Genomic DNA, 10,937 nt, shown 5'->3' on the forward strand with positions numbered 1-10,937 from the left:
AGGACACGGGAGCCTGAGCACCCCGCCCACCACCAGCACGTCTCAGTTCAGGTCTTTATTGAAAGTGGCAGGAGCCTCTCAAGATGCTATGAAAACTAACACCTTAACCTCAAAATACCTAGGGAAGCAAGGAAGTTTCATTTTCTTAAAAAAACAACAATCTGGCTGACACGAGTACTTATGAGAAGACACAGTACCTGCTCCAACAGCACAGGGCGAATCTACGGCCTCCAAGGGCGGGCGGGCCAGGCGGGAGGCGGAAGGTCTGCCCTGCGCGTGTCCCTGCCCCTCCTCTGGCAGCGAGCGGAGCCCCAGGGGCCAGCCCGGCCTCAAGGAGACCAAGCCTGCCACCTCTGCGGCCTCGGCCCAGCCGGGAGGGGACATGGGAGGGGACAGCCCTCTGCGGGGCGGAGGCGCGGCCCGCGGGGCGAGGCCAGGATGGCACAGGGCCCTGGTCAGCACAGTCCCAACCACACGGCTCCAGACGGAGACCCTCCTCCCGGGTGAGACGGCTTCAGCGGGTCGAGGTCAGGTGGTTTCTGCTGTGGGAAAACCTGCAGACCAGAGGCCTGGTCACTGCCCCACCCTGGGCGCGGGCCAGGCCGGGGGCTCAGGACCTGCAGAGCCGAGCCCCACCCAGCGAGGAGGACCCACAGCAGCCCGCCGCCCCCAGGCCCTCACCTCTGCACCCGCTCCACCAGGTGGGCCATCAGCTTGTCCGAGATGCCGGGGCAGGACTCCTCAGCCAGGCTGAAGGCGTTCTCCAGCTCCTCCAGCGCCCCCACGCCCCCGCCGCTCTGCTTGTGCTTCTCTTTGAGCTGCACAGACACCCCCAGGCACCTGACTGGAGGCCAAGGGGGCGCCTCCCCACCCCACCCGACCTGGGACTCGCAGCAGGAGGCAGCGCTGCCCCAGGCCCCCCCTCCCAGTGCCGAACAGGGGCTCCCAGGACTGGCGGGGGCCTCCCAGCCGGCCCTGCCCCCCGGGCCCCGCTCCTCCAACCACAAGCCTTCTCCTGACCCCGGTCCCGGAAGCCCACAGCCCAGATGCGCGTGAGCGGCCTGGCCAGTCCCGCCAGCCTGGCCGCTGGGACTAGGGGCCCACTCGCACCCCTTGGCTGTGGAGGCCCCAGGAGGAGACAGCCTGGCCGCGGGGCTGGAGACGGGTCAGCCTGCTCGCCCAGCACACAGAACAAAGGGGCGAGGGGCACATACCTCCCTGGACACCCACCCAGCAGCCTGACAGGCCAGCCCACAGAACTGGAACCCAAAGCGGGCCCAGCCAGCCAGGGTGTGGCCACGCCTGCCACCCACCTCACACCCCAAAAGTGCCAGCCCCAGGACCCCACATGCCCATGGACAGCCCACCCCTGCCAACTCCCCCACCCCAACCGGTCCCCTTCCCCTCCCGGGCACTGCGCGCCCAGGGTGGGAGCCTGCCCACCCCCACCTCCCTTGGCGTGGCTCCGCTGCCTCCTCTCAACATCCACCCCTGCTCCCGGGCTCCAGAGCCAGCGTCACCCTGGGTGTGAACCCGGCCACAGCCCACTGCTGGTGACTCACTCCTGGGGATGCTACCGACTGCCCTTGAGCAAGTGACACAGACGCTGGGTCACGTGACCACTGGGGAGTGGCCCTTAAGGGCTCCCTGTCCAGGGCCTGATGCCCAGACAAAAATCTCCCAGGCTCTCTCTAGACTGAGGATCACCCCGTGTCTGTGGGTCAAGGTAAAAAGTCCCAGGACAGCAGCTCATACTCAAAGCCCCCCTGGGGCCCCAGATCTCGAGGGTCTGGCTCACGATCTCGAGGGTCATGAGATCCCAGCCATCTCGTCCTTCCGCTCAAAACGCTGGGTCCAAGGGGCGAACCTCACGAGCCCCGAGGGACCCAGACACCCTGTGCTGTGCCAGCTAGGCCCTCACCTCTCCAAAGACGGGCCGGACCAGCGTGGACAGGCACTGCGACCTCGGCTGCCTCTTGACAGGCTCCGCCGACTACAAACGCAGAGAGTGTGGAGGTGAGCAGGGCAGAGGCAGTGGGGCACGGGCAGCTGCGAGCCCCCGCCTGCCCAGTTCTGGTCTCCTGAAGAGCCACCCTAGGGGAGCGGGCATGCCCAGGAGGTGCCCCCACAGCCCGCTCCCTGCAGCACACCCGGGGCCAGGCCAACCTTCTGGGGGCCGTGCAGGGCCGTCCCCTTGTGCAGCTTGCCGTGCGGGCTCGGCCGGATGGTTGGGGGGAACGTCCAGATGGGCCCCTGCTCTCCATCCTCAGGGTCTCCATCTCTGAAGGGGACGGTGGGAAGTCACACGGGGCCTGGGGGTCAGGAAGGCCCCGAGGTTCACTGGTTCATGGCCCCAGAGGCCGACCCCTGCCCCGGAGAGCCCGCCTCAGCCCCGTGGGAAGAGCAGGCCCTACATGTCGGAGTCCTCGGAGCTGGACTCCTCGCCGTGGCCCTCCGACCTCCAGCGCTTGTAGCGGTCGATGAGCTCGGTGAGGAAAGAGGTCTTCTTGGTGTAGCGCGTGATGAACTTGTGCTTCAGGAGCTCCTTGGCGGTGGGCCGCTGCCGGGGACGACACGGGTCACCAGGCGCCGGCAGCCGAGCGCTGCCTGGGGAATCCCTGGCGCTCGGAGCAAGGAGGCCTGGGCTGAGCCGGGCCTCAGCATCGCTGCCCCCACTGGGAGCCTGGTCAGGGAACCCCAGGTAGCAGGGGCGCCCAGGAGGCTGGGTGGCTGCACACTGTCCTCCCCAGCGGAAGGGCCTCCCTCCAGACCCTCCTGGCCTGGGCCGGGGTCACAGAGGAGCCTGCCCTGGCACAGCGGAGGGGCCTCCAGCCCTGCCACCTCTGAGCTCCCACTACAGACAGACAGCATGCCCCTCCATGCACGCATGTGTGCACACACACGCACACACACATACACCCCTGCTGTCCTCTGGGGCCCAGTTCCAGGGGCCCCAACTACACTCAGCCACGCAGGCCTCCTCACCACTCGTGAGCTGGGGCAGGTGCTTACAAATCGGGGGTCCTTGTTGAGGCAGGCCTCCACAAACTCCTTGAAGGGCTTGCTGTGGTGGCCCTCAAGCGTGGGCGGGCTGTTCTTGGGGATCAGGAACAGGACGCGCATGGGGTGCAGGTCGGAGTTGGGGGGCTCGCCCTTGGCCAGCTCGATGGCTGTGATCCCCAGCGACCAGATATCAGCCTGGACAGAGAGCCACGGAGCTGCTGCAGCGCAGGCCGCCCGAGCCCCACGGCCCCCGCGCCTGCATGGCGCCCGCATGGCACCTGCATGCCACCCCCCACCCAGCCCACCTTGAAGTCATAGGCCGACTGCTTGATGACCTCGGGCGCCATCCAGAAGGGGGTGCCCACGAAAGTGTTCCTCTTGATCTGCGTGTCTGTCAGCTGCCCTGCCACCCCGAAGTCTGCCAGCTTCACATCGCCCTGCTCCGAGAGCAGCACGTTGGCGGCTGCGACACAGGACCGCGGGCGTCACCCTCTGCGCCGCCCAAGGAAGTGCCCCCCAGCCTCCAGCCAGTCTCCCAGGGAGGTCCGCCCTCAGCCCCAAGGCCATGCACACTGCTGGCGGGTGCCCGTGGGCCCAGCGCACACGCGCCCTCAGCCGGCCCCAGCGCCCCCAGCAGCCACCACCACTGAAGACCCTGCGCACAGGAACCGCTCTCCCCACCAGGTCGCTCAACAGGCAGGGGGACCCTGACTTCCCTTGCTCTGCCAGTCACGCCCCTGCAGGCTGGCCTGGCCACTCACGTCCAGCAGCACGGCCGCTCTCACCCCTCACGTTCACAGGCTAAGCAGGGGCCCCCACCCTACGTGCAGAGTCGGCTCTGCCGTGTACAAGGACACTGCGCTGGGAACAGCGGGACTGCCAGGTCTCTGGGGCTGCGGTAAGCACTGGGCACAGCTGGCCCCACGCCCAGGCCACCACGTGCCCTGAGGCACCTTTGATGTCCCGGTGGATCTTGCGCTCCGAGTGCAGGTAATCCAGGCCCTTCAGGATCTCCCGCAGGATGGTGGCAATGTAGGTCTCCTCCAGGGGGCCCGGCTTCAGCTACAGACAAGGGGCCAGCAGGGCCTCAGGCCTCCCCACGAAGCCAAACGCCCCCTCCCCACCACCCAAGACCCAGCACTGACCCTGAGCACGCCCGCCTCGGCACCGGGGGCCCCCTGGACGTGGGAGCCTCCTATTTCTTCACCCACTGTGCTTTGCACAGGTCTCGGTTACACCATGTGAACTCTTGGTTGCAACACGTGGGATCTAGTTCCCGGACCAGGGGTTGAACCCAGGCCACTAGAAGCGTGGAGTCTTAGCCACTGGACCACCAGGGAAGCCCTCTTCACCCACTTTTGAAATTAAAGTTTTAGATGGCTCTGGGGGAGCTGGCCATACTCCGGAGCCTCCTGCTGGGGGCCTAACCTCCTCCCCACAGGCCAGCAGAGGACCCGGACCCCTCAGCACCAGCTGGGTCCTGAGGAACAACCAATCACCAAGATAGGGAAGGAAGGGAGGCCACAGGAACCCAGGGTCCAAGGCAACCCCCAGACAACTTCTTCAGTCTGGCCCTGCCCACCGGGTTGCCCAGCCCCCTGGGCCCCCCAGCCCTCAGGGTCCCCCAGCTCACTGGGGCCCCAGCTCACCAGGTCCAAGGCGGAGCCGCCACCCAGGTACTCCATGATGATCCACAGCTTCGTGCTCTGGGGCAGAGAAGCAAGTCAGCACGTGGCAGCAGGCAGCGTAGGGCCCCAACACGCGCTCAGCTGCACTGACTCAGCCAGGATGCCCACTGGGAGCAGTGGCGGCAGCCCACCTGGCTCCCCCCCCACCAAACCCCTGCACAGACCCTGCAGACAGGCCGAGCCCACTGTCCAAAGCCCCTGGGAAGGGCTCTGGCTCCAGGGGGCCCACCCTGCCCCAGTAGGGGCACAGACGGGCCACTCCAGAGCCGGCCGCTGCCTGCTCACGCCCTGCCACCCCGGGGCTCCCCTCAGGACAAGGCCGGGCCCTTGGCCCTGGGCACGGTCGACCCCTGGGGGCCTAGTCCATGGGTCCTCCTGTGGGGACCCCTGCCCTGCAGACCAGGCCCATGGAGGGCAGACTCAGCCAGGTCTCCTGAGCAGACAGGGCCCGCCAGCCCAGTCCCCACTCTGGCCACAGGGGGCTTCACAGCCCCCTCTGTGAGGGCGGGGTGCCCGTCTCGGGGGGGCCAGAGCCCCCGCCCGGCCGCGGCACCTTCAGGTAGGAGCCGAAGTAGCGCGTGATGTAGGGGCTGTCGCACTGGCTGAGCACGGTGATCTCCTGCTGGATGTCCTCGATCTCGTCCTCCGCCTCCTCGAGGTCTATGATCTTGATGGCCACCACCTCCTTGGTGCGGTTGTCGATGCCCTTGTACACCTCCCCGAAGGAGCCCTTGCCGATGCGGTCCAGCTTGGTGAAAAGCTCCTCGGGGTCCACTCGCGAGTGCTGGGGACGTGGGCGAGCAGCCTGGTCAGGGACGGATGGCCAGGGAGCCCCCCTGATCCTTTCCACACTTCTTATGTCCCTTTTTATTCAGAAAACCTAAAGTTACCTCCACACAGGAGCAAACGTCCCCAGAGAGGACTGAGAGACCGAGGCTCTTGCCAAGAAACCAGGGCCACAAGGAAGGCAGATGGGCCATGCAGCTCACCCCTCCAAGCCCACAGCCCAGGCGTGGGGAGGACCCGGGGAGGCAAGTCATGCATCAGGAGGAACAAGGAGTTGGAGCACGGGGATCTGGGGGCAGTTGGACAACGGCGCTGGGCGATGCTGTGAGCACACGGGGCCAGCCTCGCAGGCCACTGGCTTCGTGGGCAACAGCCTGACCATGGTGGGCCAGCAGTCATAACCAACTCCAGGGAAGGCTTGCGGGGTGCAAAGAGCTCTCTCACTCAGCTTTCTAAACCAAAAACTGCTCTGAAAAGTGAAGCCTATTCATCAAAGGAAAAAAACATAACAGGTATTGAGTTCTCCCTGCGCACCTGGAAGCCACACCCCTTTCAGAGAGTCCTCAAGACAGTGACGCCCTCACCCCAGCACGGAGCTGGAAACCCACGCTCTCCTGGACGTTCAAATGGACAGAAAACCACCCTCCCGACCTGGGCCTCAGACTGGAGCACAGACCCACCCGACAAGGTGCGGAGCCTCAGACAGGTTCAGTGCCAGGACACGGCAGCACATGGGCGTCCACGGAGCAATCTGGCTTTCGACCTTGACCCTCAGTGTCCAGGCCTGAGACAGCTCAGCGTGGGGCTGCGTGGAGGACAGTGGGGCATCCCTCACCCCTACCTGCGTGGCCCCCTGGGTGCCGAGGTCACCTTGCACCCCTACTGCAGGCGCTAGAGACCCAGGACCCCAGTGGTGCTGGTAGGCTGGCGGGGAGCCTGGCATCTGGTCCACACAGGGGCAGAGAGGGTCTCCCAAGCGCACTGGGCCGCAAGTCCACCAGACACAGCTCCCTCCAGACCGCAGCACCGCCCTGAGGGCACCTGGGCACCCCAATGGCACCATACCCACCCGTCCATGTGAGTGCCCTGGCGCTGAGGGGGCCAGACCAGGGCGGCCGCTCACAGGCTCTGAGCAGAGTCCAGGGGCACAGGCCTCCCCCAGGGCAGGGCACAATTCAGGGCCCACTGGCTCCAGACCGAGAAGACATGTCAACCTGAAACGGCCAAGAGCTGCCTTCCCAGGGCTGTCGCCAGCAGGGAAGAGCTCACCCAACCTCAGAGTGCCAGGCGAGCGGGAGAGGGCACAGGCAGCAGCCTCCAGAGAGACCCGGGCCAGGGAGCCCAGGAAGCTACCTCCTGTCGCCCTCGTCCTCCTGGCCCCCTTGGCGCTGCCCGAGCCCACGCTGTCTCAGCCGCGAGCACACCTCCGGTCCAGCCTGTGCTCCAAAGACAGGCTCCTCTCCCTCCGAGGTGGCCTCAGGGCAGACGCGGGGCGGGCAGGCCTGTCAGCACTAAAGGGCACTGTTGTCTCCCCCGGCGCTCCCTCGGCCTTCCCTTCCCACCCTCGGGCCTCTGCCAGTGACACCCCCTGCCCCCAGGCTGGGCCAGAGTCGGGTCCGGTCCCTCAGTGTCCTGACCAGAAACGCCCCAGGGGGGGCGCCCAGCTCTCCACAGCCTCGAAGTGGGGCACAGGGCAGACCCCTAACCAGAGGCCAGGCCCGGCAGGGGAGCAGGGAGCCTGGCCCAGCTCTCGGTCTCTTCAGGTCCCCATGGCTGCAGGCCGGGCACCTGAATGGACAGAAGCCCCCACGGCGCATCCCGGGACAGCCTGCTTGCAGCCCCGCGGGGGAGCGGAGAGACAGGGCCCAGGGCCGGGTTGTGGCGGCCCTTCCAAGACCCCGAGTCTGGACAGCCACTTGGGCTGCTCGCTCAGCCCAGACCGCCGTGCTCTGAACCTGCCCTGGGGCGGCTGGGTCTGCGGTCACCGCTCACCCGCCTGCACATCCACTTAGCAACACGCCCGCCGCTAGCATCAAGCCCCCAAGTGAGGGCTGGCCAGCAGCCCCCATGCACCCCACGACAGGTGGCAGTCACCTGCATAGGGTGCTTCCACAGCCGCACAGGCCTGGGCAGGAGTCACAGCCCGGCGGGGGCCCAACGCCCAAGGCTCCCCCGCGGGGAGCAGGCCACCGGCCCATGCACACAGGGACCGCCTCGCAGGACCACGGTGACAACCATCTCAAGGAAAACAACGTCCTGTCAGGCTTCCTGTCACTGACAAAGACCAAGTGTCTCCACCCCTGAAAGGACAAAAGGGGCTTCCTTCCTCTGGGGTCCCTTCCTCAGCTCCTCTGAGCCCCGCTCCATCCCCGGCCAAGACGCAGCCACCCAGGCCCCGCTGCAAGCACTACCAGCACCCAGGTGAGGGGCCGCTCACAGCTCCACGTCCGCACACGGGAGCCATTCCTACAGCCCTTGACTTCGAGCCAGACTTCTCTCCCAGCATCTTAGTCGAGGGACTTGGAAGACGCCGGTGTCCAAGGGGAGCGTGAGCCCAGCGGCCTGGGCAGCGGCCCACGTGCGGCACGGGCGCGGCGCCCTGGGGTTCTGGGGTTCTGGGAAGAGCCCAGGCGTCTAGAGCCGACTGGTCTCCAGCTCCTCCTCCCCCGCGAGGACACACACTTCCTGTTCCTCCCAGGCTCCCAGTCCTCCCAAACTGGGCTGACGGGAGTGAGCCTTGGGGCTCAATTCTCTTCGAGAGGCACTCCCACCACCTCACAGCCCTCAGCCTAAACCGCACCAGAGCTGACCAGTTAAGAAGAGCAAAACCCAACAGCTAAGACAAAGGACCTCCGCACCAGCTGGGGCGTTTGCTTCCCAGCAGCTTCCACTCACACCTGCCTTGCAGTAACAGAAGGGGGGGGGCAGTGTGGCCCCCAAGCCCTGATGGCGGCTGCCCCGACCCTCCTAACTGCAGCCATCAGCCCCAGGGCATGCTGCGGAGGGTCCCCTGGACTCAGGCAGTTACTGCACAGAGCCAGACCCCTCAAAGTGCTGTGGGGTTGGTAATTTCGAGAACCAACCAGCCAAAAAACAGTGGGCATCTCCCAGGCAGGCCCCCGACAGCCCAGTGGCAGCCCTGTGCACCCAGCAAGAGAAATGCACAGGCGTGTCCTCTGCCTTCCCTGCACACGGACACGCCCAGCCGCCTCGTCCCCCTCAGGCCTGGCCAGGGCCGACGAGGCCCCTGTCCCGCCAGGCGAGGTGCTCGTGTACCCTGACCTTCCGCGGCCCTCCAGGTGCACAGACCCAGTTCCTGCGGCCCAGCCCTGTGCCAGCATCGGTCTCTGCACACCTCCGGCTGACCCTGCACTGAGGCTACGCTTTGACAAGCTGGGGGACTCCTGCCCCACAGGACGCTGCCAGCGGGCGGACCCCAGTCAGCCCTGCACCCACCGAGTCTGAGCACCTGGCGACTGCTCCCGCTTTGCCCAGGGCTGCGGATCAGGGGCCTCCACCCCTCCTCCACACTCGCCCTAAGAGGGGCTGCTCTTCTGAGACCCCCGGACCACTTTTCAAAAGACAGTCCTTGGTGAAACGGCCTTTCTCGAACTCTGCAGCCGGCGCTCCGTCCCAGGCAGCGGGCACACCCGCGCACCGCCCAGACGCCCACCCTTACCTGGTTGGCAAATCCCCTGAGGTGAGCCATGTCTGCACGGCCCTCAGACCATCCGCCGCGCCCCCGGGAGGCCCCGAGATCCTGCCTGGAGGCTCTGGAACCCGCTTCAGGCCGCTTCAGTCAACTGGAGGGAGAGCAGACCTGCTCGGGGCCCTGTTCCGGGTACGCGGGGCTCCCCGTCCCCCGGGGCCCGGCGGCAGCCCCCTCCTCCAACCATCTGGGGACCAGCTGGAGTCAGAAGGGTCCCCCGAAGGGCTTCCGCCGCGCACCCTCCGCGCCCGACCCTGCCTCAGGCCTCCCCGGGGAGCCCCCCGACACCCGGCTCCCCGACGCCGCGCACACCTCCCCGGCCCCCACCCGTCCTCAGACCCCGGACCCCGGCCAGGGCCGCCCCTACCCGCCCCCCGGGCGCCTCGCCCCGCCTCACCCCCGGCCCCGCCCCACGGCCGCGCCGCCCGGCCCCCTCCCCAACCGGCCCAGGCGCGGGCCAGCCCGGCGGCGCGCCCACCTCCGGGGGGCTCCATCCCGGCCTCCCCCGGCCCGCTCCGCGGTGCCCGCGAGGGCTCCCACCCGCAGCCTCCACTCGCCCGTGGACGCCTAGGCCCTCAGCTCGCGAAGCAGCGGCAGTGGCGGTGGCGGCCGGAGAAAGCCCGGCGGCGGCGGCGGCGAGGGCACGCGGCGTCGCGGCCCAGCACGGGGCTTTCTGGGACAGCGAGTCCCTCGCTCGCCCCGCGCCGGGGCGCTCGCGGGCGGCGGACTGCAAATCCCGGCAGGCCACGGGCTGGAGCGCAGTGGAGGCCCGCAAGCGCGCCGCGGGGCGCGCTGGGACTCGGAGTCCGGCTTCCTGAGAGGCGCGGGCCTACGTCTCCCGGCAGGCCGCGGGGCAGGGCGGGGCCAGGCGGCGCCGGGGCGGGGCGGCCGCGGGTGGAGCCGCTTCGCCCTCCCGCCGCCCGTCCGCACCTGGGCGGACCTGGCCCCGGGTTCCCGCCCGGTCCTGCAGGCCTCACTCCCGCGGCGTCCGGGCCTGGAAGTGTCTTGGAATGTTACTAAGTCTGAAAAAGGAAGACGCTTTTGACACAGGTCGGCCTGGGTGGACCTTGACGACGTGGCACTGCGTGACAGAAGGCAGACCCAGAGGGACAAACGCGGTTTGATTCCACTTGTATGAGGTCCCCAGAGTGGCCAGATTCATCGACAGAAAGGCGAAGCATGAGTGTAGGGGGAAAGGGTGTTTAAAGGCGACGGAGCTTCAGTCTGGGAAGATGAAAAGACATCTGGAGATGGGCTGCATAACCGTGAGAATGTATTTCACGCTGCTGAAATGTACAGTTAGGATGGTAAATTTTATGTGATCTGTTCCTTTCAGTTCAGTCGCTCAGTTGTGTCCGACTCTTTGCGACCCCATGGACTCCAGCACACCAGGCCTCCCTGTCTATCGCCAACTCCCGGAGTTTATCCAAACTCATGTCCGTTGAGTTCGTGATGCCATCTAACCATCTCGTCCTCTGTCGTCCCCTTCTCCTCCTGCCTTCAATCTTTCCCAGGATCGGGGTCTTTTCCAATGAGTTAGTTCTTCACATCAGATGGCCAAGTATTGAAGTTTTAGCTTCAACATCAGTCCTTCCAATGAACACCCAAGACTGATCTCCTGGTTAGACTCCTTTGGATCTCCTTGTAGTGCAAGGGATTCTCAAGAGTCTTCTCCAACACCACAATTCAAAAGGAACAATCCAACTTTCTTTATATTTCAACTCTCACATCCATACATGACTCTGGAAAAA

General features: G+C 66.4%; 1 protein-coding gene across 3 annotated transcripts; it reads right to left on the bottom strand.

The window, feature by feature from the left end:
• Positions 1-40: 40 nt before the first annotated feature.
• Positions 41-9,869, bottom strand: STK25 (serine/threonine kinase 25). 3 transcript variants are annotated; one of them, XM_061412932.1, is made up of 12 exons: positions 9,727-9,869; positions 9,157-9,280; positions 5,245-5,475; positions 4,653-4,709; positions 3,957-4,065; positions 3,309-3,466; positions 3,013-3,198; positions 2,415-2,560; positions 2,167-2,281; positions 1,922-1,993; positions 682-818; positions 41-554 (listed from the first exon to the last, which is right to left on the bottom strand). In XM_061412932.1, the coding sequence occupies exons 2-12, from the start codon at positions 9,184-9,186 to the stop codon at positions 515-517; spliced, it is 1,281 nt and encodes a 426-aa protein (XP_061268916.1). In that variant the 5' UTR covers positions 9,187-9,280; positions 9,727-9,869; the 3' UTR covers positions 41-514. The 3 variants fall into 3 exon arrangements, with proteins under 3 accessions (XP_061268916.1, XP_061268915.1, XP_061268917.1); XM_061412931.1 differs by having other exon boundaries at positions 9,665-9,755; XM_061412933.1 differs by lacking the exon at positions 9,157-9,280 and having other exon boundaries at positions 9,727-9,788.
• Between the last annotated feature and the right edge of the window lie 1,068 nt (positions 9,870-10,937).

The sequence above is a fragment of the Bos javanicus genome, chromosome 3, assembly GCF_032452875.1.
Source record: "Bos javanicus breed banteng chromosome 3, ARS-OSU_banteng_1.0, whole genome shotgun sequence".
Classification (NCBI taxonomy): Eukaryota; Metazoa; Chordata; class Mammalia; order Artiodactyla; family Bovidae; genus Bos; species Bos javanicus.